Below are 27573 nucleotides of genomic sequence, written 5' to 3'. Positions count from 1 at the left end.
ACGCACCCATACTATACGGTCACGGCATACACCCATACTATACGGTCACGGCATACACCCATACTATACGGTTACGTCACTCACTCATGCTATACGGTCACGGCACGCACCCATACTATACGGTCACGGCACGCACCCATACTATACGGTCACGGCACGCACCCATACTATACGGTCACGGCATACACCCATACTATACGGTTACAGCACAAACCTATACTATACGGTTATGGCACTCACCTATACTATATGGTTACGGCACTCACCTATACTATATGGTTACGGCACTCACCCATACTATACAGCCACAGCACTCATCTATACTATACGGTCACGGCAGGCACCTATACTATGCGGTCACGGCACGCACCTATACTATAAGGTTACGGCACTCACCCATGCTATAAGGTCACGGCACGCACCCATACTATACGGTCACGGCACGCACCCATACTATACGGTCACAGCACTCATCTATACTATACGGTCACGGCACGCACCCATACTATACGGTCACGGCACGCACCCATACTATACGATCACGGCACGCACCCATACTATACGGTCACGGCACGCACCTATACTATATGGTCACGGCACGCACCTATACTATACGGTTACGGCACTCACCCATGCTATACGGTCACGGCACGCACCCATACTATACGGTCACGGCACGCACCCATACTATACGGTCACGGCACGCACCCATACTATACGGTCACGGCATAGACCCATACTATACGGTTACGGCACAAACCTATACTATGCGGTTATGGCACTCACCTATACTATATGGTTACGGCACTCACCCATACTATACAGCCACAGCACTCATCTATACTATACGGTCACGGCAGGCACCTATACTATGCGGTCACGGCACGCACCTATACTATAAGGTTACGGCACTCACCCATGCTATAAGGTCACGGCACGCACCCATACTATACGGTCACGGCACGCACCCATACTATACGGTCACGGCGCACACCTATACGATACGTCACGGCACACACCCACACTATACGGTCACGGCACCCACCCACACTATATGGTCACGGCACACACCTATACGATACGTCACGGCACGCACCCATACTATACGGTCACGGCATGCACCTATACGATACGTCACGGCACACACCCATACTATATGGTCACGGCACACACCTATACGATACGTCACAGCACACACCCACACTATACGGTCACGGCACCCACCCATACTATACAGTCACAGCACTCGCCCAGCCACTCTATACAGTCATGGCACCCAGCTGTATTATACAATCAGACAGCATGATACTACAAAGATAGCCCTAGAGGTGGCTAGGCAGACATTTCCAGATATGGCAAGAGAAAGGTATCCTTGAGCTACAGAGTGGACACTTGAGAGGAGGACCAAGAAACTAGATTTAGCCAGAGACCAACATCTTAAGGGGTAGCCATAGTATAGCACCCAGTACCCTACATGAGATGGCTAGTGGCAACTCTACTCAGAGAGGTGGATAGAGAGGTGCACATTTCAAAAACTAGACTGACAAAGACTTCCCATCAGCTGTGGCTAAAGACAGATGTCCCACAAAATTGGTCAATTAGAAGTGTAGACACATCTAGGACAAAGACAGGCATCCTTGCAGGTGTGGTCAGAGACATACATGCCGAGAGGTAGACAGAGAAAGTTCTCACAAGTCCATGATAGACAGACATTGCACCAGATATGTCCAAATTCAAGAAATCCTAGTGGTGGACTGAAGTAGGATCTAGACAGGTATCTTACGAGAGGTGGAAAGAGATAGCTATCTTGAGAGATGGACCAGATTAGGCATTACATGAGAGATGGACGGAGCCAGGCATCTAGGCATAGGTAGGCCAAGAACAAAGAGGTCTACAGAGACTTGAGGGTTTTCAGAGACAGGTATACTGAAGGCTAGATACAGAAAGGCATCTCAAAATGTGGACCAAGACAGACATCACTGGAATTAGAACTCGCTTACACAAGCGCATAAATCGGACAAGTGTTATACGATATTTTATCGGATAGCACTCGGAAAAATGTTCCACATGAGAAATAAAATCGCAGCATTCTGCGAGTGGCTCCACAGATCGGATCCCTCGCACACATGCAACTCTATGGGTGCGTGTAGAACATCGGATGTCATTCGAGTGCAGTCCGATTTACGCAGATAATATTCACCAACTGAGATAGTCTTCACAGTCATGTGATAAAGTTCTCTCACTTGTAATAACGACCCCACTTGTAATATTGTCCTCCTATCTGCGATAATGTCTAGCCACCAGTAATAATGTCCTCCTACCTGGGATAACATCATATCACCTGTGAGAATTTCATCCCACCTGTGATAGCGCCCCCTCACTGATAACGTACCCTTTGTGATAACAACTACCTGTAATGGTCACGATGACGCTCGCTTGTCGGCTGGATACACGATTGGTGGCCTCACAGATGTAGACTCCAGCGTCCTCAGCTCGGAGCGGGCTGGTGAATTTCAGCCGGTCTCCTTCAGTCTTTACATCTTCTGGTAGAGATCCATTGACCCTGTGAACAATGGCGAATAAGGATATGCTTTATTATATGATGCTGCTGTAGGTGTCCCTGCAGTCCCATGTAACAGCAGAGACGCATATTGCCCGCTTACCTCTGCTCCTCGATTGAGGAGATACATAAATGAGAAGGTGAGCGGGCACAACGCCATGTCTACAGGCCCTGACCTGAGAGGTTTCTGGGGTTAGGAATATGGCCTGTGCCCTTGGTGACTGGATTAGAAAGGGTTACCCAGGAGTAACCAGAGTCATCTTCATGGCCACAAGTCGTAGCTCGTATGGAGAGGTGTGACTGGTGACATCACCAAGAACTGGTCCAGCCAGAATCTCAAGCCTCCACTTTCCCACACACTTGCTGGTTTGGCAGAAAACAAGGGATTGTCTGGATGTGACATCAGGTATTGTGAGATCAGAGCCCATGCCCTGCTGCCTGACTGGTATATACAAAATGGGGGATAAAGTACCCCAGGTCTAGAGGCCGGCACCATGCCAAAGGGATGACACACCGGTCTGGTCTACAAGAGATTGTATGAGATACTAAATCGAGAAGAAGAGAATGGGGAGGGAGAAGACAAAAAGATTACAAGAGACAGAGAAGAGGCAGAGGAGAAAGAGGGGACAGAAGACAGATAAATGAGAGAGAAAAGAAGAGACAGGAGAAAGAGGGGACATAGCAGAGACAGATGAGAAGAAGGAAAAGATACAGAAAAGGGACAAAAAGATGGGAGAGAAGAGAGACACAGAAAAGACAAAGGCGAAAGAGAAGACAGAAGGGACAAAGGAAGAGAGAAGAGGCGGAAGAGTGGAGGCAAAAGAGATAGAGGAGGGAAAATACAGAATAGACAAAGGACATAACAGAAACCGAGAAGAGACGGAGAAGAAAAAGAGGACAGAAGGCACAAAAGGGAAAAAGACAAGAGACAGACATGAAGATACAGAGAAGAAAAAACGGCAGAAGGGACAGAAGAGAATAGAGACAGAGGAGAAAAGAGATTGGGAAGAAAAAAATAAAAAGAAAGGATAGAAGAGATAAGAAACAATGAAGAGAAGAAAGAGAGGGGAAAAAAAACACAGAAGAGATGGCAGAGAAAACCGACCGAAAAGAAAGAAGTAAGAAAGTAAAGAGAACAAACAGAGGGGAAAGAAGGACAAAAGGAGGAAAAAGACATGAGATAGATGAGAAAGAGAAGACAGAAGGCACAGAGGAGAAAAGATCCAGAGGAAAGGAAGAGACAGAGGAGAAAATAGAGGCGAGAAAAAAAAAACAGAATGTAGAACAGAGGGGAGACAGAGGAGAAAGAGGGCAGAAGGTACAGAGGAGAAAAGATCCAGAGGAAAGGAAGAGACAGAGGAGAAAATAGAGGAGAGAAGAAAAAAACAGAATGTAGAACAGAGGGAAGACAGAGGAGAAAGAGAGGGCAGAAGGTATAGAGGAGAAAAGATCCAAAGGAAAGGAAGAGACAGAGGAGAAAATAGAGGCGAGAAAAAAAAAACAGAATGTAGAACAGAGGGGAGACAGAGGAGAAAGAGGGCAGAAGGTACAGAGGAGAAAAGATCCAGAGGAAAGGAAGAGACAGAGGAGAAAATAGAGGCGAGAAAAAAAAAACAGAATGTAGAACAGAGGGGAGACAGAGGAGAAAGAGGGCAGAAGGTACAGAGGAGAAAAGATCCAGAGGAAAGGAAGAGACAGAAGAGAAAATAGAGGAGAGAAGAAAAAAACAGAATGTAGAACAGAGGGAAGACAGAGGAGAAAGAGGGCAGAAGGTACAGAGGAGAAAAGATCCAGAGGAAAGGAAGAGACAGAGGAGAAAATAGAGGAGAGAAGAAAAAAACAGAATGTAGAACAGAGGGGAGACAGAGGAGAAAGAAAGGGCAGAAGGTATAGAGGAGAAAAGATCCAAAGGAAAGGAAGAGACAGAGGAGAAAATAGAGGAGAGAAGAAAAAAACAGAATGTAGAACAGAGGGGAGACAGAGGAGAAAGAAAGGGCAGAAGGTATAGAGGAGAAAAGATCCAAAGGAAAGGAAGAGACAGAGGAGAAAATAGAGGAGAGAAGAAAAAAACAGAATGTAGAACAGAGGGGAGACAGAGGAGAAAGAAAGGGCAGAAGGTACAGAGGAGAAAAGATCCAGAGGAAAGGAAGAGACAGAGGAGAAAATAGAGGAGAGAAGAAAAAAACAGAATGTAGAACAGAGGGAAGACAGAGGAGAAAGAAAGGGCAGAAGGTACAGAGGAGAAAAGATCCAGAGGAAAGGAAGAGACAGAGGAGAAAATAGAGGAGAGAAGAAAAAAACAGAATGTAGAACAGAGGGGAGACAGAGGAGAAAGAAAGGGCAGAAGGTATAGAGGAGAAAAGATCCAAAGGAAAGGAAGAGACAGAGGAGAAAATAGAGGAGAGAAGAAAAAAACAGAATGTAGAACAGAGGGGAGACAGAGGAGAAAGAAAGGGCAGAAGGTACAGAGGAGAAAAGATCCAGAGGAAAGGAAGAGACAGAGGAGAAAATAGAGGAGAGAAGAAAAAAACAGAATGTAGAACAGAGGGGAGACAGAGGAGAAAGAAAGGGCAGAAGGTATAGAGGAGAAAAGATCCAGAGGAAAGGAAGAGACAGAGGAGGAAATAGAGGAGAGAAGAAAAAAACAGAATGTAGAACAGAGGGAAGACAGAGGAGAAAGAGGGCAGAAGGTACAGAGGAGAAAAGATCCAGAGGAAAGGAAGAGACAGAGGAGAAAATAGAGGAGAGAAGAAAAAAACAGAATGTAGAACAGAGGGGAGACAGAGGAGAAAGAGGGCAGAAGGTACAGAGGAGAAAAGATCCAGAGGAAAGGAAGAGACAGAGGAGAAAATAGAGGAGAGAAGAAAAAAACAGAATGTAGAACAGAGGGAAGACAGAGGAGAAAGAGGGCAGAAGGTACAGAGGAGAAAAGATCCAAAGGAAAGGAAGAGACAGAGGAGAAAATAGAGGAGAGAAGAAAAAAACAGAATGTAGAACAGAGGGAAGACAGAGGAGAAAGAGGGCAGAAGGTACAGAGGAGAAAAGATCCAGAGGAAAGGAAGAGACAGAGGAGAAAATAGAGGAGAGAAGAAAAAAACAGAATGTAGAACAGAGGGAAGACAGAGGAGAAAGAGGGCAGAAGGTACAGAGGAGAAAAGATCCAAAGGAAAGGAAGAGACAGAGGAGAAAATAGAGGAGAGAAGAAAAAAACAGAATGTAGAACAGAGGGGAGACAGAGGAGAAAGAAAGGGCAGAAGGTATAGAGGAGAAAAGATCCAGGGGAAAGGAAGAGACAGAGGAGAAAATAGAGGCGAGAAAAAAAAAACAGAATGTAGAACAGAGGGGAGACAGAGGAGAAAGAGGGCAGAAGGTACAGAGGAGAAAAGATCCAGAAGAAAGGAAGAGACAGAGGAGAAAATAGAGGAGAGAAGAAAAAAACAGAATGTAGAACAGAGGGAAGACAGAGGAGAAAGAGGGCAGAAGGTACAGAGGAGAAAAGATCCAGAGGAAAGGAAGAGACAGAGGAGAAAATAGAGGAGAGAAGAAAAAAACAGAATGTAGAACAGAGGGGAGACAGAGGAGAAAGAAAGGGCAGAAGGTACAGAGGAGAAAAGATCCAGAGGAAAGGAAGAGACAGAGGAGAAAATAGAGGAGAGAAGAAAAAAACTGAATGTAGAACAGAAGGAAGACAGAGGAGAAAGAGGGCAGAAGGTACAGAGGAGAAAAGATCCAGAGGAAAGGAAGAGACAGAGGAGAAAATAGAGGAGAGAAGAAAAAAACAGAATGTAGAACAGAGGGAAGACAGAGGAGAAAGAGGGCAGAAGGTACAGAGGAGAAAAGATCCAGAAGAAAGGAAGAGACAGAAGAGAAAATAGAGGAGAGAAGAAAAAAACAGAATGTAGAACAGAGGGAAGACAGAGGAGAAAGAGGGCAGAAGGTACAGAGGAGAAAAGATCCAGAGGAAAGGAAGAGACAGAGGAGAAAATAGAGGAGAGAAGAAAAAAACAGAATGTAGAACAGAGGGGAGACAGAGGAGAAAGAAAGGGCAGAAGGTATAGAGGAGAAAAGATCCAGGGGAAAGGAAGAGACAGAGGAGAAAATAGAGGAGAGAAGAAAAAAACAGAATGTAGAACAGAGGGAAGACAGAGGAGAAAGAGGGCAGAAGGTACAGAGGAGAAAAGATCCAAAGGAAAGGAAGAGACAGAGGAGAAAATAGAGGAGAGAAGAAAAAAACAGAATGTAGAACAGAGGGGAGACAGAGGAGAAAGAAAGGGCAGAAGGTATAGAGGAGAAAAGATCCAGGGGAAAGGAAGAGACAGAGGAGAAAATAGAGGCGAGAAAAAAAAAACAGAATGTAGAACAGAGGGGAGACAGAGGAGAAAGAGGGCAGAAGGTACAGAGGAGAAAAGATCCAGAAGAAAGGAAGAGACAGAGGAGAAAATAGAGGAGAGAAGAAAAAAACAGAATGTAGAACAGAGGGAAGACAGAGGAGAAAGAGGGCAGAAGGTACAGAGGAGAAAAGATCCAGAGGAAAGGAAGAGACAGAGGAGAAAATAGAGGAGAGAAGAAAAAAACAGAATGTAGAACAGAGGGGAGACAGAGGAGAAAGAAAGGGCAGAAGGTACAGAGGAGAAAAGATCCAGAGGAAAGGAAGAGACAGAGGAGAAAATAGAGGAGAGAAGAAAAAAACTGAATGTAGAACAGAAGGAAGACAGAGGAGAAAGAGGGCAGAAGGTACAGAGGAGAAAAGATCCAGAGGAAAGGAAGAGACAGAGGAGAAAATAGAGGAGAGAAGAAAAAAACAGAATGTAGAACAGAGGGAAGACAGAGGAGAAAGAGGGCAGAAGGTACAGAGGAGAAAAGATCCAGAAGAAAGGAAGAGACAGAAGAGAAAATAGAGGAGAGAAGAAAAAAACAGAATGTAGAACAGAGGGGAGACAGAGGAGAAAGAAAGGGCAGAAGGTATAGAGGAGAAAAGATCCAGGGGAAAGGAAGAGACAGAGGAGAAAATAGAGGAGAGAAGAAAAAAACAGAATGTAGAACAGAGGGAAGACAGAGGAGAAAGAGGGCAGAAGGTACAGAGGAGAAAAGATCCAGAGGAAAGGAAGAGACAGAGGAGAAAATAGAGGAGAGAAGAAAAAAACAGAATGTAGAACAGAGGGAAGACAGAGGAGAAAGAGGGCAGAAGGTACAGAGGAGAAAAGATCCAGAGGAAAGGAAGAGACAGAGGAGAAAATAGAGGAGAGAAGAAAAAAACAGAATGTAGAACAGAGGGGAGACAGAGGAGAAAGAAAGGGCAGAAGGTATAGAGGAGAAAAGATCCAGGGGAAAGGAAGAGACAGAAGAGAAAATAGAGGAGAGAAGAAAAAAACAGAATGTAGAACAGAAGGAAGACAGAGGAGAAAGAGGGCAGAAGGTACAGAGGAGAAAAGATCCAGAGGAAAGGAAGAGACAGAGGAGAAAATAGAGGAGAGAAGAAAAAAACAGAATGTAGAACAGAGGGAAGACAGAGGAGAAAGAAAGGGCAGAAAGTACAGAGGAGAAAAGATCCAGAGGAAAGGAAGAGACAGAGGAGAAAATAGAGGAGAGAAGAAAAAAACAGAATGTAGAACAGAGGGAAGACAGAGGAGAAAGAGGGCAGAAGGTACAGAGGAGAAAAGATCCAGAGGAAAGGAAGAGACAGAGGAGAAAATAGAGGAGAGAAGAAAAAAACAGAATGTAGAACAGAGGGGAGACAGAGGAGAAAGAAAGGGCAGAAGGTATAGAGGAGAAAAGATCCAGGGGAAAGGAAGAGACAGAGGAGAAAATAGAGGAGAGAAGAAAAAAACAGAATGTAGAACAGAGGGAAGACAGAGGAGAAAGAGGGCAGAAGGTACAGAGGAGAAAAGATCCAGAGGAAAGGAAGAGACAGAGGAGAAAATAGAGGAGAGAAGAAAAAAACAGAATGTAGAACAGAGGGGAGACAGAGGAGAAAGAAAGGGCAGAAGGTATAGAGGAGAAAAGATCCAGGGGAAAGGAAGAGACAGAAGAGAAAATAGAGGAGAGAAGAAAAAAACAGAATGTAGAACAGAGGGGAGACAGAGGAGAAAGAAAGGGCAGAAAGTACAGAGGAGAAAAGATCCAGAGGAAAGGAAGAGACAGAGGAGAAAATAGAGGAGAGAAGAAAAAAACAGAATGTAGAACAGAGGGAAGACAGAGGAGAAAGAGAGGGCAGAAGGTACAGAGGAGAAAAGATCCAGAGGAAAGGAAGAGACAGAGGAGAAAATAGAGGAGAGAAGAAAAAAACAGAATGTAGAACAGAGGGGAGACAGAGGAGAAAGAAAGGGCAGAAAGTACAGAGGAGAAAAGATCCAGAGGAAAGGAAGAGACAGAGGAGAAAATAGAGGAGAGAAGAAAAAAACAGAATGTAGAACAGAGGGAAGACAGAGGAGAAAGAGGGCAGAAGGTATAGAGGAGAAAAGATCCAGCGGAAAGGAAGAGACAGAGGAGAAAATAGAGGAGAGAAGAAAAAAACAGAATGTAGAACAGAGGGGAGACAGAGGAGAAAGAGGGCAGAAGGTACAGAGGAGAAAAGATCCAGAGGAAAGGAAGAGACAGAGGAGAAAATAGAGGAGAGAAGAAAAAAACAGAATGTAGAACAGAGGGAAGACAGAGGAGAAAGAGGGCAGAAGGTACAGAGGAGAAAAGATCCAGAGGAAAGGAAGAGACAGAAGAGAAAATAGAGGAGAGAAGAAAAAAACAGAATGTAGAACAGAGGGAAGACAGAGGAGAAAGAGAGGGCAGAAGGTACAGAGGAGAAAAGATCCAGAGGAAAGGAAGAGACAGAGGAGAAAATAGAGGAGAGAAGAAAAAAACAGAATGTAGAACAGAGGGGAGACAGAGGAGAAAGAAAGGGCAGAAAGTACAGAGGAGAAAAGATCCAGAGGAAAGGAAGAGACAGAGGAGAAAATAGAGGAGAGAAGAAAAAAACAGAATGTAGAACAGAGGGAAGACAGAGGAGAAAGAGGGCAGAAGGTACAGAGGAGAAAAGATCCAGAGGAAAGGAAGAGACAGAGGAGGAAATAGAGGAGAGAAGAAAAAAACAATGTAGAACAGAGGGAAGACAGAGGAGAAAGAGGGCAGAAGGTACAGAGGAGAAAAGATCCAGAGGAAAGGAAGAGACAGAAGAGAAAATAGAGGAGAGAAGAAAAAAACAGAATGTAGAACAGAGGGAAGACAGAGGAGAAAGAGAGGGCAGAAGGTACAGAGGAGAAAAGATCCAGAGGAAAGGAAGAGACAGAGGAGAAAATAGAGGAGAGAAGAAAAAAACAGAATGTAGAACAGAGGGGAGACAGAGGAGAAAGAAAGGGCAGAAAGTACAGAGGAGAAAAGATCCAGAGGAAAGGAAGAGACAGAGGAGAAAATAGAGGAGAGAAGAAAAAAACAGAATGTAGAACAGAGGGAAGACAGAGGAGAAAGAAAGGGCAGAAGGTACAGAGGAGAAAAGATCCAGAGGAAAGGAAGAGACAGAGGAGGAAATAGAGGAGAGAAGAAAAAAACAATGTAGAACAGAGGGGAGACAGAGGAGAAAGAGAGGGCAGAAGGTACAGAGGATGGAAGAGGACAGCAGCATCAGGAAAAAGACAGTGCATTCTGGAGGAGGAGATCAGAGTCTGGAGGAGGACAGAGGAATTTGGAAGAGGAGAGAGGCATCTCAAGGATAACAGAGGAGTCTGGAGGAGAAAAACAGAGTCTGGAAGACGACAGATGCATCTTGAAAAGAACATGGGACTTTGAAGGAGTATTCTGGAAGTAGACAGTAGTCTGGAAAAGAAAAGAGGAATCTACAGGACTAGAGCAGAATTTATAGAAGGACAGAGGGATCTGGGAGAGGACATGGAGGTTTTTAAGAGGACATGGGAATCTGCAAGTGGACAGAGGTGTCTGGAGATGAACGTAGGTGTCTAGATTAAGACAGAGACATCTAGAAGAGGACATGTGGTGTCTGGAAGAGGAGTCTGGAGGAGGAGTCTGGAGGAGAAGCCAAGTTGAACCAGGAAGAGAATGGAGGAATCTGTATGAGATCAGATGGTTTGGAATGAGACAGGTTTCTAGAGGGAGACAGTCTGAAAGGATTAGATAGGTCTGGAGTGGGCAGAGTAACCACAGAATTTACTCTTTAATAAAGGTATATGTGGCGCCCCTGCGGGTCCAGTTGCCACAGAGGTACTGCATCTCATCCAGAGGCATGGTACCTCACTCTCAAGTAAGGAGGGAGCACTACCAGGGACCCACACACCCACATACAACACTACACCACTCCAGACAAGCAGGAGGGGCAAGATGCACTTGGTCACTGCTGAGCCCTGTCCCTGGCTGGAAGGGGGGGAACCAAGAGAGAGGGAACCATGTAGTGGGTGTGGGTGGAGGAAGAAGTTCAGTGGAGCACAGAGGGTAGGAGTATAAAAAGAAGGGTAGAAAGTTCTAGAGAGTCAGTCAGTTGGGAGTTGAGAGCTCAGGAGTAGTGTTGAGCCACCCCCGTAGTGTTCGGGTTCGGTTCGGTTCGTCGAACACCGGGATGTTCGAGGAACTGTTCGTGGAACTGTTCGTCGAACACCTTAGAACACCATCGAACACCGTTAAAACCAATGGCAGGCAAACAAAAACACATAGAAACACATAGAAAACACCTGCAAAGGTGTCTAAAAGCTGACAAACTGCTCAGAAGACACTCTCTTTAAAAAAGCCGGCCGGCAAATTCAGCAGCGGCATACACCGGTACCCGACAATTTAGACAAGAAGGAATAGAGCATCACACATAGATTAGATAGATAGAAACATGTCAGTCACACATATAAGAAGCACAGTGACAGTGTTGGTTACTGCACTTGTCATTTAGTGTAAAGGATTTATTAAAAAAAATATTAGTGTTTTCATGCACCGTCTCTTTAAAAAAGCCGGCCGGCAATTCAGCAGCGGTACCCGACAATTTATAACAGACAGAATAGAGCTTCACACATAGATTAGATAGATAGAAACATGTCAGTCACATATATAATAAGTACAGTGACAGTGCTGGTTACTGTACTTGTCATTTAGTATTAAAATAAAGGATTTATTATTAAAAAAATTGGCGTGGGGTTCCCCTTAATTTTAGGCTCTAGCGGAGGTTAAGCAGACGGCTGGGGCAGATGTTTGAAGCCTGGGAAGGGGGTAATACCCACGGAGCTTCCCAGGCTACTAATATCAGCCCCCAGCTGAATACATAGCCTTTACTAGCTATTAAAATGGGGGACCCCCCAAAAAAATGACGTGGGGTCCCCCCTAATTTAATAGCTAGCAAAGGCTAGGCAGACAGCTGGGGGCTGATATTAATAGCCCAGGAAGGGAGCCATGAATATTGGCCCCCTCCCAGGCTAGAAACACCAGCCGTCAGCCGCCCCAGAAATGGCGCATTCATAGGATGCGCCAATTCTGGCACTTAGCCTCGCTCTTCCACGCTGCCCTGGTGCGGTGGCAGGGGGTAATAGGGCTGGGGTTGATGTCAGCTTATAATGCCAGCTGACATCAAGCCCAGGTTAGTAATGGAGAGGCGTCTATAAGACACCCCCATTACTAACCCCATAGTCAAAGTTAAAAAAAACACAACACCCAGAATAAAGTCCTTTAATTGAAATAAAGACACAATCCTTTATTGTTCTAAATTAAACCATACTTACCATCACGCCCATTCCAGCTGAAGCCAACGATCTCCTGCAATAAAAGAAAAATAATAAAGCAACCTCATCCTTACCTTTCCATGGTTCCCACGACAGCTTCAGCTCTGCTACATCGAGATGACAGGCTGGACCGCAGCAGAACGCTGCCATCCAGCCTCTCATCCCGCAGACACTGAGAAGCGCAGGCTTGCTTGCGCTGCTCAGCGTCTCTCTGTGACGACATCCAGATGAGCCGAGTTCATGTCCAATGAACTCGGCTCACCTCATGCACGTCACTGACAGCGTGGGAAAATTCTAACGCTGAAGCGGTGAGTGCAGGAGAATTCTCCCACGCTGTCAGTGACGTGCAGGAGGTGAGCTGAGTTCATTGGACATGAGCTCACCTTATGCACGTCACTGACAGCTTGGGAAAATTCTCCTGCACTCACCGCTTCAGCGTGAGAATTTTCCCACGCTGTCAGTGACGTGCATGAGGTGAGCCGAGTTCATTGGACATGAACTCGGCTCATCTGGATGTCGTCACAGAGAGACGCTGAGCAGCGCAAGCAAGCAGGCGCTTCTCAGTGTCTGCGGGATGAGAGGCTGGATGGCAGCGTTCTGCTGCGGTCCAGCCTGTCATCTCGATGTAGCAGAGCTGAAGCTGTCGTGGGAACCATGGAAAGGTAAGGATGAGGTTGCTTTATTATTTTTCTTTTATTGCAGGAGATCGTTGGCTTCAGCTGGAATGGGCGTGATGGTAAGTATGGTTTAATTTAGAACAATAAAGGATTGTGTCTTTATTTCAATTAAAGGACTTTATTCTGGGTGTTTGTGTTTTTTTTTAACTTTGACTATGGGGTTAGTAATGGGGATGTCTTATAGACGCCTCTCCATTACTAACCTGGGCTTGATGTCAGCTGGCATTATAAGCTGACATCAACCCCAGCCCTATTACCCCCTGCCACCGCACCAGGGCAGCGTGGAAGAGCGAGACTAAGTGCCAGAATTGGCGCATCCTATGAATGCGCCATTTCTGGGGCGGCTGACGGCTGGTGTTTCTAGCCTGGGAGGGGGCCAATATTCATGGCTCCCTTCCTGGGCTATTAATATCAGCCCCCAGCTGTCTGCCTAGCCTTTGCTAGCTATTAAATTAAGGGGGACCCCACGTCATTTTTTTGGGGGGGTCCCCCATTTTAATAGCTAGTAAAGGCTATGTATTCAGCTGGGGGCTGATATTAGTAGCCTGGGAAGCTCCGTGGGTATTACCCCCTTCCCAGGCTTCAAACATCTGCCCCAGCCGTCTGCTTAACCTCCGCTAGAGCCTAAAATTAAGGGGAACCCCACGCCAATTTTTTTAATAATAAATCCTTTATTTTAATACTAAATGACAAGAACAGTAACCAACACTATCACTGTACTTCATATATATGTGACTGACATGTTTCTATCTATCTAATCTATGTGTGATGCTCTATTCTTTCTGTTCTACATTGTCGGGTACCGCTGCTGAATTGCCGGCCGGCTTTTTTAAAGAGACGGTGCATGAAAACACTATTATTTTTTTTGATAAATCCTTTACGCTAAATGACAAGTACAGTAAGCAACACTGTCACTGTACTTCATATATATGTGACTGACATGTTTATATCTATCTAATCTATGTGTGAAGCTCTATTCTTTCGGTTCTAAATTGTCGGGTACAGGTGTATGCCGCTGCTGAATTGCCGGCTTTTCATGTTTCACTGTTGGCACTGTTCCCATCGATTTGGGCAATCACTGTAATGCCACAACCACCATGGCTGTGGCATTACAGTGAGTGGCAGACAATCCCTGCATGATTGGTGCTCTAAATAGCGCCAGACATGCAGGACACGCTTTTGGTGCACGAACAGTTATTGAACATAACCTCGAACAGCCGAATTTTTTGCAAATCGTTCGGGTTCGTCGAACAACTCGAACACCGCCCAAAACAGCTCGAATTTGAGATTGGCGAACAGTTCTAGTCGAACAACACTCATCTCTACTCAGGAGGCGTCACGAACATTATCCCAAAAACTTTATTCTCCCTTTTCTTTAATTATTTGACCGCCCGGGGCCACGGACCGGGTCACTGCCATAGTGACTACCCCAGAAAAGGACCGGCCCGACTGCCAAGTACCCCACGGCCCCAGGGGGCGCGTCATATACATGGTTGTGCACAGACTAATGTCACTGCAGTTTATTATTGGCATTACCTGAACCACATGTATTGGGGGTTTGGATGCCCATCACAAAAACACTTGAGGGCTGCGTCATTTTTTCCAACAAACCAATGATCATGACCTTGTATGGTGACGTCAGCCAGGTCTGTAGGAAACATGGAATATTCTATTAGAACAGCACACAACATTGACTAGTAACCAGTGCGGGCAGAGAAGGAGCTCCACCAAGCTCCAGTGTACAAAACCAACAATCTGGCAAATCCAGGAGACCTCAAATGAAGTGCAGACTCCATCAAACTCTTTGTGGCATGGGAACATAGCAAGTACTTACATTCCACCTCCAGCACATGTGTGATCCTCTTCTCCTGCTGGAACACTGGGTGGGACACCACGCAGGTCAGCAACTTTTTGTGCATACTTCGAGTTGGGACCACAAAAAATTCACTAGTCACTGAGGCCGATCGAGAGTGAGAATACGTGTGAGATGTATTCTTCCCAGACACTTCAGTTTCCCATGTCAGGCTGGGAGCAGGGTTCCCCTCAGCTGTACAGGAGGCAGCGAGGCTCAGACCCACTCCCTCTACCAGCGATGGACCCGGGTTCAATGTTGGCAAAGGAGGCACTACATGGAACAAGAAAACAGGAATTAAAACCATACTGAAAACCTACAGCCCTTGTTCACGTAGTGGTCGGGCTTCTTTTTTATTACACTTATCTAGCAGGCAACTCAATGGTAGATCTGGTGTTACCAACGTGCCACCATGCTTGTCTCACCTACACCACCCTGCAGGGATAAATGGCGTAGGATTAGTGTCTACCTTACATGTCACTCTTCTTACCTAGCACCTTTAGTGTCACATCAGCCTCAAAGGTTCCTGCTGGGAATGTGTAGACACGACACTGGTAGACACCTTCATCCGCCTGGACAACGTTCTTTAGGATTATTGTCCCATCTTCTGGCTTTAAAGGAGATTTTTCCTTTACTCTTCCTTCATACTCATGAGTGACATGAGCACCAAACTCTGTGTTTAGAATGGCAATTTGCGTGCTTTGACCATTCATAACTTTCTTTGACCAGATCACTTGAGTGACCTTTTCTAGTTCTTGGGCTTCATAATAACATGTAAGGGAGACATCTAATCCCAGGACTACGGTGACTCCATTTTCTGTCCTTACAATTCCGGCCAAACTTCCTGTGAAGAGACAAGAGCATCAATACCCAAGACATGGGTCAACCTGCTACGCCACCTCAACTAAGACATGGGGCTATGTGCCTCCTCATATCTTCTCCCTTCAGCTCTGGGGTTCCGTAAATGAATACTCTTCCTACATAGAGTCCTAGCTCCGCAAATCCTCCACCGTGGTTCTTATACATCACACACTGCAGAGACCAAACCCCCTTGGATAAATACATACACTGAAGGTCCCCTTGATGGTCTTTCTGTCTTGGCACTTGAGTGATACGAACAGGAGCCCAACAGTTCTACCATCCTTATGATATGTAGAAGCCCTCTGCTGTCATGCTCCTTACCTCTAGTATAGGGCACACCCTACAGTTTTACCGCCCATATGTCTAGATGACCCCCGCTATCATCCTTCTTAACTCTAGTATTTGGCAGACCCTACAGTATCACAATCCAAATGATGTCAAGAAGACCCTTGCTATCTTTCTTCATTCAGTTTGGTTATTTGTACATCTTCTTGGATGAGTATATGACAATGGAAGGTATTGTTCACAAATCACCCACAGCGGGCCAGGCTCAGGTGAGCAGGTTTTGGCTTGTGAGCGCACTGTGACCATCGAGGGTGACTACCATCAGATCTCGGAGGAACCTGTAGTGTGACTGGGGTGTGTGATATTTACTATGTGTATGTCTGATGATAGATTACTGCATTTCAGAGAACTCTGATATGTCTTCATCTAGGATCTGTCCTTGCTGATGGATGGCATCAAAAAGGGCACAGTAGGCAAGGGAGTTATGATATACAGTACAGACCAAAAGTTTGGACACACTTCATTTAAAGATTTTTCTGGATTTTCATGACTATGAAAATTGTACATTCACACTGAAGGCATCAAAACTATGAATTAACACATGTGGAATTATATACTTAACAAAAAAGTGTGAAACAACTGAAAATATGTCTTATATTCTAAGTTCTTCAAAGTAGCCACCTTTAGCTTTGATGACTGCTTTGCACACTCTTGGCATTCTCTTGATGAGCTTCAAGAGGTAGTCACCGGAAATGGTTTTCACTTCACAGGTGTGCCCTGTCAGGTTTAATAAGTGGGATTTCTTGCCTTATAAATGGGGTTGGGACCATCAGTTGTGTTGTGCAGAAGTCTGGTGGATACACAGCTGATAGTCCTACTGAATAGACTGTTAGAATTTGTATTATGGCAAGAAAAAAGCAGCTAAGTAAAAAAAAACGAGTGGCCATCATTACTTTAAGAAATGAAGGTCAGTCAGTCCGAAAAATTGAGAAAACTTTGAAAGTGTCCCCAAGTGCAGTTGCAAAAACCATCAAGCGCTACAAAGAAACTGGCTCACATGAGGACCGCCCCAGGAAAGGAAGACCAAGAGTCACCTCTGCTTCTGAGGATAAGTTTATCCGAGTCACCAGCCTCAGAAATCGCAGGTTAACAGCAGCTCAGATTAGAGACCAGGTCAATGCCACACAGAGTTCTAGCAGCAGACACATCTCTACAACAACTGTTAAGAGGAGACTTTGTGTAGCAGGCCTTCATGGTAAAATAGCTGCTAGGAAACCACTGCTAAGGACAGGCAACAAGCAGAAAAGACTTGTTTGGGTTAAAGAACACAAGGAATGGACATTAGACCAGTGGAAATCTGTGCTTTGGTCTGATGAGTCCAAATTTGAGATCTTTGGTTCCAACCACCGTGTCTTTGTGCGACGCAGAAAAGGTGAACGGATGGACTCTACATGCCTGGTTCCCACCGTGAAGCATGGAGGAGGAGGTGTGATGGTGTGGGGGTGCTTTGCTGGTGACACTGTTGGGGATTTATTCAAAATTGAAGGCATACTGAACCAGCATGGCTACCACAGCATCTTGCAGCGGCATGCTATTCCATCCGGTTTGCGTTTAGTTGGACCATCATTTAGTTTTCAACAGGACAATGACCATAAACACACCTCCAGGCTGTGTAAGGGCTATTTGACCAAGAAGGAGAGTGATGGGGGGCTACGCCAGATGACCTGACCTCCACAGTCACCAGACCTGAACCCAATCGAGATGGTTTGGGGTGAGCTGGACCGCAGAGTGACGGCAAAAGGGCCAACAAGTGCTAAGCATCTCTGGGAACTCCTTCAAGATTGTTGGAAGACCATTTCTGGTGACTACCTCTTGAAGCTCATCAAGAGAATGCCAAGAGTGTGCAAAGCAGTCATCAAAGCAAAAGGTGGCTACTGTGAAGGACCTAGAATATAAGACATATTTTCAGTGGTTTCACACTTTTTTGTTAAGTACATAATCCCACATGTGTTAATTCATAGTTTTGATGCCTTCAGTGTGAATGTACAATTTTCATAGTCAGGAAAATACAGAAAAATCTTTAAATGAGAAGGTGTGTCCAAACTTTTGGTCTGTACTGTACAAGGCACATGGTGTCCTTAAATGCTCTCTATGATGACATCATTTTTGCATTTGACTACAATTAGAACAATGCTTTTATTGATTTTTATTGTAGAACTTTCTAGCCCCTCACTTCACAACTGAGCCATGTGCCAGAGCCTTGCACCTGAGCCAATTGCTTGAGACTTCTCCATGAGCCATATATCTGAGAACTGTCCCTGAATCATGTTCCTGAGCCATATACTTTAGAAATGTATTGAATCAAGTGCCTGAGCCGTATACCCGAGCATTGTATCAAGCCAAGTGCCTGAGCTGTATACCCGAGCATTGTATCAAGCCAAGTGCCTGAGCTGTATACCCGAGCATTGTATCAAGCCAAGTGCCTGAGCTGTATACCCGAGCATTGTATCAAGCCAAGTGCCTGAGCTGTATACCCGAGCATTGTATCAAGCCAAGTGCCTGAGCCGTATACCCGAGCATTGTATCAAGCCAAGTGCCTGAGCTGTATACCCGAGCATTGTATCAAGCCAAGTGCCTGAGCTGTATACCCGAGCATTGTATCAAGCCAAGTGCCTGAGCTGTATACCCGAGCATTGTATCAAGCCAAGTGCCTGAGCTGTATACCCGAGCATTGTATCAAGCCAAGTGCCTGAGCCGTATACCCGAGCATTGTATCAAGCCAAGTGCCTGAGCTGTATACCCGAGCATTGTATCAAGCCAAGTGCCTGAGCTGTATACCCGAGCATTGTATCAAGCCAAGTGCCTGAGCTGTATACCCGAGCATTGTATCAAGCCAAGTGCCTGAGCTGTATACCCGAGCATTGTATCAAGCCAAGTGCCTGAGCTGTATACCCGAGCATTGTATCAAGCCAAGTGCCTGAGCTGTATACCCGAGCATTGTATCAAGCCAAGTGCCTGAGCTGTATACCCGAGCATTGTATCAAGCCAAGTGCCTGAGCTGTATACCCGAGCATTGTATCAAGCCAAGTGCCTGAGCTGTATACCCGAGCATTGTATCAAGCCAAGTGCCTGAGCTGTATACCCGAGCATTGTATCAAGCCAAGTGCCTGAGCTTTGTCCCTGAGTCATGTGCTCGAGCCTTGTACCTGAGCTTGTAACTTAGCCATGGGCCTATACTAGAGCCTTGTATATGAACCAAGGCTCCTTTGTGGAGAAGTCATTTTTGGACACCTCACTTTTCTGATCAGGCAGGAAGGGCGGGTGACAGGGTCATAAGTCACATTCAAGACTTCCTATCAGCCAAATCAAGCAAAAAATGTTGACAGGCGCCTTATACTAGAAAAACCTGATGCTCTGGATTCCACATATTACTCTGCATCATGCAAAAACTTGTTAATACTCAGCCAAGTCCGGGGCAAAGCAAAACCCTGAAAAAAGGGTGCTGAAATATTAGTCAGCAACTTCTGTCCTACCTCAAAGATATCACCTCCCCCATGAGACCTGTAGCGACTCACAGGAAATAACCCATAATGCAAATTCTACAATGGTGACAGCTTAAAATGTGAGAGCAGTAGATAGACAAGTAGACCCACAGACAAACAGAAGGGTCCGGAGGGGAGGAACAAAGGACAGACAGAGAGGGGACCGAAGGGGAGGGACAGAGGGGCCCCAATGGACACCAGAGTCCAGAGGGGAGAGACACAAGGGTCCGGAGGGAAAAAATAAAAGGGCACAAATGGACAGAGGGGTTCAGAGGAGAGGGACACAGCAGCCCAAATGGACAGAAGAGTCAAGAGGGAAGGAACAGAGGGGCCCAAATTGACAGAGGCACCAGATGGGCCTAAACGGAAAGAGTGGTCCGGAGTAAAGTACACAAAGGTCTTTCTGGAAGGAACAGTTGGGTCTGGACGGGGATATCCAGAGGTGAAAGCAGAGAGGTCCGCAAGGGTGGGATAGTGTAGTTCAGAGGGTAGCTAAAGAGGAGTCTGGAGGGGAGGGACAGATGAGTCCAGAGGGATGGAGCAGAGTGGTCCAGAAGGGAGGGACACCAAGTCCTTGAAGTGACTGACAGATGATTCTGGAGAAGGACAGAGATGTCTGGTAGGGAGACAGGGGTCTGGCATTGTTTAATTCCTCCATTGTCTTTGACAAATGGTCAAGATAAGTGTGCACGTTAATGAAGAAGTAGAAATGTTTCTCCATCAACAGCTCCTCTTTCCTCTTTTGGTTCCCTGACATAGGGAAGAATTTCCGCGAAATCAAACAGCTGAAGAACACCCCAAAAAGATAATTGTACTATGGTTTCTGATCTTTTCTAAGAAGCTCATATTTTTCATTAATTTTCTCACCAGGTAAATTACTAAGGATAAAGAGTCACAATTACACAGAAAAACAGAACTTTCCATTCACTGACACAAGAAGAAAATGTCCCCAGAGGAATAATGAACCAATACATAACTTCATTCCCTGACCCACAGCCGAAAGACACCAGACCTCTGAAATACAATGTACATGACTGTATTAGAGGCGGGAGGTATCTGTATATAATGTACATGACTGTATTAGAGGCGGGAGGTATCGGTATATAATGTACATGACTGTATTAGAGGCGGGAGGTATCTGTATACAATGTACATGACCGTATTAGAGGCGGGAGGTATCGGTATATAATGTACATGACTGTATTAGAGGCGGGAGGTATCGGTATATAATGTACATGACCGTATTAGAGGCGGGAGGTATCGGTATATAATGTACATGACCGTATTAGAGGCGGGAGGTATCGGTATATAATGTACATGACTGTATTAGAGGTGGGAGGTATCGGTATATAATGTACATGACTGTATTAGAGGCGGGAGGTATCTGTATATAATGTACATGACTGTATTAGAGGCGGGAGGTATCTGTATATAATGTACATGACTGTATTAGAGGCGGGAGGTATCGGTATATAATGTACATGACTGTATTAGAGGCGGGAGGTATCTGTATATAATGTACATGACTGTATTAGAGGTGGGAGGTATCGGTATATAATGTACATGACTGTATTAGAGGCGGGAGGTATCTGTATATAATGTACATGACTGTATTAGAGGCGGGAGGTATCTGTATATAATGTACATGACTGTATTAGAGGCGGGAGGTATCGGTATATAATGTACATGACCGTATTAGAGGCGGGAGGTATCGGTATATAATGTACATGACCGTATTACAGGCGGGAGGTATCTGTATATAATGTACATGACCGTATTAGAGGCGGGAGGTATCTGTATATAATGTACATGACTGTATTAGAGGCGGGAGGTATCTGTATATAATGTACATGACTGTATTAGAGGCGGGAGGTATCGGTATATAATGTACATGACTGTATTAGAGGCAGGAGGTATCTGTATATAATGTACATGACTGTATTAGAGGCGGGAGGTATCTGTATATAATGTACATGACTGTATTAGAGGCAGGAGGTATCGGTATATAATGTACATGACTGTATTAGAGGCGGGAGGTATCTGTATATAATGTACATGACCGTATTAGAGGCGGGAGGTATCGGTATATAATGTACATGACTGTATTAGAGGCAGGAGGTATCTGTATATAATGTACATGACCGTATTAGAGGCGGGAGATATCGGTATATAATGTACATGACTGTATTAGAGGCGGGAGGTATCTGTATATAATGTACATGACTGTATTAGAGGCGGGAGGTATCTGTATATAATGTACATGACCGTATTAGAGGCGGGAGGTATCGGTATATAATGTACATGACCGTATTAGAGGCAGGAGGTATCGGTATATAATGTACATGACCGTATTAGAGGCAGGAGGTATCTGTATATAATGTACATGACCGTATTAGAGGCGGGAGGTATCGGTATATAATGTACATGACTGTATTAGAGGCGGGAGGTATCTGTATATAATGTACATGACTGTATTAGAGGCGGGAGGTATCTGTATATAATGTACATGACTGTATTAGAGGCGGGAGGTATCTGTATATAATGTACATGACTGTATTAGAGGCGGGAGGTATCTGTATATAATGTACATGACTGTATTAGAGGCGGGAGGTATCTGTATATAATGTACATGACTGTATTAGAGGCGGGAGGTATCTGTATATAATGTACATGACTGTATTAGAGGCGGGAGGTATCTGTATATAATGTACATGACTGTATTAGAGGCGGGAGGTATCTGTATATAATGTACATGACTGTATTAGAGGCGGGAGGTATCTGTATATAATGTACATGACTGTATTAGAGGCGGGAGGTATCTGTATATAATGTACATGACTGTATTAGAGGCGGGAGGTATCGGTATATAATGTACATGACTGTATTAGAGGCAGGAGGTATCTGTATATAATGTACATGACTGTATTAGAGGCGGGAGGTATCTGTATATAATGTACATGACTGTATTAGAGGCAGGAGGTATCTGTATATAATGTACATGACTGTATTAGAGGCGGGAGGTATGTGTATATAATGTACATGACTGTATTAGAGGCGGGAGGTATCTGTATATAATGTACATGACTGTATTAGAGGCGGGAGGTATCTGTATATAATGTACATGACTGTATTAGAGGCAGGAGGTATCTGTATATAATGTACATGACTGTATTAGAGGCGGGAGGTATCGGTATATAATGTACATGACTGTATTAGAGGCGGGAGGTATCGGTATATAATGTACATGACTGTATTAGAGGCGGGAGGTATCGGTATATAATGTACATGACTGTATTAGAGGCGGGAGGTATCGGTATATAATGTACATGACTGTATTAGAGGCGGGAGGTATCTGTATATAATGTACATGACTGTATTAGAGGCGGGAGGTATCGGTATATAATGTACATGACTGTATTAGAGGCGGGAGGTATCTGTATACAATGTACATGACCGTATTAGAGGCGGGAGGTATCGGTATATAATGTGCATGACCGTATTAGAGGCGGGAGGTATCTGTATATAATGTACATGACCGTATTAGAGGCGGGAGGTATCTGTATATAATGTACATGACTGTATTAGAGGCGGGAGGTATCTGTATATAATGTACATGACTGTATTAGAGGCGGGAGGTATCGGTATATAATGTACATGACTGTATTAGAGGCAGGAGGTATCTGTATATAATGTACATGACTGTATTAGAGGCGGGAGGTATCTGTATATAATGTACATGACTGTATTAGAGGCAGGAGGTATCGGTATATAATGTACATGACTGTATTAGAGGCGGGAGGTATCTGTATATAATGTACATGACCGTATTAGAGGCGGGAGGTATCGGTATATAATGTACATGACCGTATTAGAGGCAGGAGGTATCTGTATATAATGTACATGACCGTATTAGAGGCGGGAGGTATCGGTATATAATGTACATGACTGTATTAGAGGCGGGAGGTATCTGTATATAATGTACATGACTGTATTAGAGGCGGGAGGTATCTGTATATAATGTACATGACCGTATTAGAGGCGGGAGGTATCGGTATATAATGTACATGACCGTATTAGAGGCAGGAGGTATCGGTATATAATGTACATGACTGTATTAGAGGCAGGAGGTATCTGTATATAATGTACATGACCGTATTAGAGGCGGGAGGTATCGGTATATAATGTACATGACTGTATTAGAGGCGGGAGGTATCTGTATATAATGTACATGACTGTATTAGAGGCGGGAGGTATCTGTATATAATGTACATGACTGTATTAGAGGCGGGAGGTATCTGTATATAATGTACATGACTGTATTAGAGGCGGGAGGTATCTGTATATAATGTACATGACTGTATTAGAGGCGGGAGGTATCTGTATATAATGTACATGACTGTATTAGAGGCGGGAGGTATCTGTATATAATGTACATGACTGTATTAGAGGCGGGAGGTATCTGTATATAATGTACATGACTGTATTAGAGGCGGGAGGTATCTGTATATAATGTACATGACTGTATTAGAGGCGGGAGGTATCTGTATATAATGTACATGACTGTATTAGAGGCGGGAGGTATCTGTATATAATGTACATGACTGTATTAGAGGCGGGAGGTATCGGTATATAATGTACATGACTGTATTAGAGGCAGGAGGTATCTGTATATAATGTACATGACTGTATTAGAGGCGGGAGGTATCTGTATATAATGTACATGACTGTATTAGAGGCAGGAGGTATCTGTATATAATGTACATGACTGTATTAGAGGCGGGAGGTATGTGTATATAATGTACATGACTGTATTAGAGGCGGGAGGTATCTGTATATAATGTACATGACTGTATTAGAGGCGGGAGGTATCTGTATATAATGTACATGACTGTATTAGAGGCAGGAGGTATCTGTATATAATGTACATGACTGTATTAGAGGCGGGAGGTATCGGTATATAATGTACATGACTGTATTAGAGGCGGGAGGTATCGGTATATAATGTACATGACTGTATTAGAGGCGGGAGGTATCGGTATATAATGTACATGACTGTATTAGAGGCGGGAGGTATCGGTATATAATGTACATGACTGTATTAGAGGCGGGAGGTATCTGTATATAATGTACATGACTGTATTAGAGGCGGGAGGTATCGGTATATAATGTACATGACTGTATTAGAGGCGGGAGGTATCTGTATATAATGTACATGACTGTATTAGAGGCGGGAGGTATCGGTATATAATGTACATGACTGTATTAGAGGCGGGAGGTATCTGTATATAATGTACATGACTGTATTAGAGGCAGGAGGTATCTGTATATAATGTACATGACTGTATTAGAGGCGGGAGGTATCTGTATATAATGTACATGACTGTATTAGAGGCAGGAGGTATCTGTATATAATGTACATGACTGTATTAGAGGCGGGAGGTATCTGTATATAATGTACATGACTGTATTAGAGGCGGGAGGTATCTGTATATAATGTACATGACTGTATTAGAGGCGGGAGGTATCTGTATGTAATGTACATGACTGTATTAGAGGCGGGAGGTATGTGTATATAATGTACATGACTGTATTAGAGGCGGGAGGTATCTGTATATAATGTACATGACTGTATTAGAGACGGGAGGTACCTGTATATAATGTACATGACCATATTAGAGGCGGGAGGTATTTGTATACAATGTACATGACCGTATTACAGGCGGGAGGTATCTGTATATAATGTACATGACCGTATTAGAGGCGGGAGGTATCGGTATATAATGTACATGACCGTATTAGAGGCGGGAGGTATCGGTATATAATGTACATGACTGTATTACAGGCGGGAGGTATCTGTATATAATGTACATGACTGTATTAGAGGTGGGAGGTATCGGTATATAATGTACATGACTGTATTAGAGGTGGGAGGTATCGGTATATAATGTACATGACTGTATTAGAGGTGGGAGGTATCGATATATAATGTACATGACTGTATTAGAGGCGCGAGGTATCGGTATATAATGTACATGACTGTATTAGAGGCGGGAGGTATCTGTATATAATGTACATGACTGTATTAGAGGTGGGAGGTATCGGTATATAATGTACATGACTGTATTAGAGGCGGGAGGTATCGGTATATAATGTACATGACTGTATTAGAGGCGGGAGGTATCGGTATATAATGTGCATGACTGTATTAGAGGCGGGAGGTATCGGTATATAATGTACATGACTGTATTAGAGGCGGGAGGTATCGGTATATAATGTACATGACCGTATTAGAGGCGGGAGGTATCTGTATATAATGTACATGACTGTATTAGAGGCGGGAGGTATCTGTATATAATGTACATGACTGTATTAGAGGCGGGAGGTATCGTTATCTAATGTACATGACTGTATTAGAGGCGCGAGGTATCGGTATATAATGTACATGACTGTATTAGAGGCGGGAGGTATCGGTATATAATGTACATGACTGTATTAGAGGTGGGAGGTATCTGTATATAATGTACATGACTGTATTAGAGGCAGGAGGTATCTGTATATAATGTACATGACTGTATTAGAGGCGGGAGGTATCGGTATATAATGTACATGACTGTATTAGAGGCGCGAGGTATCGGTATATAATGTACATGACTGTATTAGAGGCGGGAGGTATCGGTATATAATGTACATGACTGTATTAGAGGCGGGAGGTATCGGTATATAATGTACATGACTGTATTAGAGGTGGGAGGTATCGGTATATAATGTACATGACTGTATTAGAGGTGAGGGCTATTGGTGCTGTGACAGTCACTGGAGTGATATACGAGGGGAGGTATGTGTCACTCAGGTTGCTCTCCTGTGTGAACTGAAACCTACTGAATTTCTGCCAGCATGTTATATGCTGGAGGGGGGTTAACGCTCTTAAAAGGGTGTGGTTTTATGAGAATGGCAAAGAGTGTGGGAGGCCATTCCCCCTACCTCCCCTCAGGGTTAAATGCTCAGTCAGTAGTTTGCTCTGTGTAGTGTGTGGTCTGGAGAGTGAAGTCTCCAGGCTGTGTTTGGGTGAAACCAGAGAGCATCACCGGAGAACTGGTGTTGCTGAAGACCTCACTGTGCTACCTGCAGCAGGCAGAGCCTCGCTTACTATTTGACTCTGTCATACCTAATCTTTTTGTTTTCCCGTTAACCCCGAGAGAGTCTGTTTATTGTTACGGGACACTGCTGGAGTTTATGCCACAGAATAAACCAGCAGGAAGTTAACCCGATCCGTGTGTCCTGTGTCTGCCTCCGGAGAGCTGAGCAAGTCCCTTACCACACCGCTTTACTCGGTCATCCTAATTCTGTAGTTTTGTTATCAGTTATGGTAATTTAATGTTTCTTTTAATATAAATGCTGTGTCCAACATTTAGCAAGACGAGCACCCCCATTGCCGAGGGCCCCCGTAGCCATAACGCACCGCAGACACAGTCACAGGGGAGACTGCACCAATAGATAGGTCACTATTGGAGGATGGAAAAAAATTGTGCCCACGAGGCAGCTGTTCCTGCAGACCATAAATGAATAATGAGGGTGATAATCTGCAGCTGGTGAAGACAATGACTGACAGGTGAGAGTGTACAATCCTCAGGGACTGCAGGATGAGCGTACTGGCGCACAGTCATGAAGATCCACGCCGCCTGTGAAGGAAGTTTGGCATCAGTGATATGTACAATGTTGGTATAATCCAGAGGTGGAGAATGTCCGGCTCGTGGTAACTTCTGGAAAAGTGTGGTGCCCCTGAGGGTTCGACCGCCACAGGGATGCTGCACTTCTCTAATGGAGTGTAGTGTTCCTCCTCTGAGGTAAGAACAGTGTGATAGTCGTGACCCAACCTTTGCATCCAACACAACATTTCTCCACCAGAGGGGGCTAGTATGCACTAGGTGCTGCTCCCCTGGTTACAGGGAGACTGGGGAACCAAGAGTTAGGGGAACCAGTTAGTGGGTGAGGGTGGCGGACTTACAATTTAGTTACACTTTAAATTTCATATTTAATAATAAGCCATCTTGGTTCTTGGTCCTTGGAGTCTAGTCTTTTGTGCTGTCAAATACTGTGT

The 27573-nt window shown here is 44.5% G+C and overlaps 1 protein-coding gene across 2 annotated transcripts in view; it reads right to left on the bottom strand.

Moving 5' to 3' along the window:
* NECTIN4 (nectin cell adhesion molecule 4) overlaps positions 1-27573 on the bottom strand; it is a 92716-nt gene that overhangs the window by 13374 nt on the left and 51769 nt on the right. For both annotated transcript variants that reach the window (XM_073637243.1, XM_073637242.1), the window contains exons 2-5: positions 15278-15631; positions 14770-15060; positions 14472-14583; positions 2412-2563 (exon numbers count right to left, since the gene is read on the bottom strand). In XM_073637243.1, coding sequence (XP_073493344.1) covers positions 2412-2563; positions 14472-14583; positions 14770-15060; positions 15278-15631 — 909 coding nt within the window. The remainder of the gene's footprint in view (positions 1-2411; positions 2564-14471; positions 14584-14769; positions 15061-15277; positions 15632-27573) is intronic.

The sequence above is a fragment of the Phyllobates terribilis genome, unplaced genomic scaffold (assembly GCF_046119375.1).
Source record: "Phyllobates terribilis strain yellow unplaced genomic scaffold, ASM4611937v1 Scaffold_6__1_contigs__length_29720123, whole genome shotgun sequence".
Classification (NCBI taxonomy): Eukaryota; Metazoa; Chordata; class Amphibia; order Anura; family Dendrobatidae; genus Phyllobates; species Phyllobates terribilis.
Note: the sequence above shows the minus strand (reverse complement) of the source record. Positions and strands in the feature narration are given on the sequence as shown.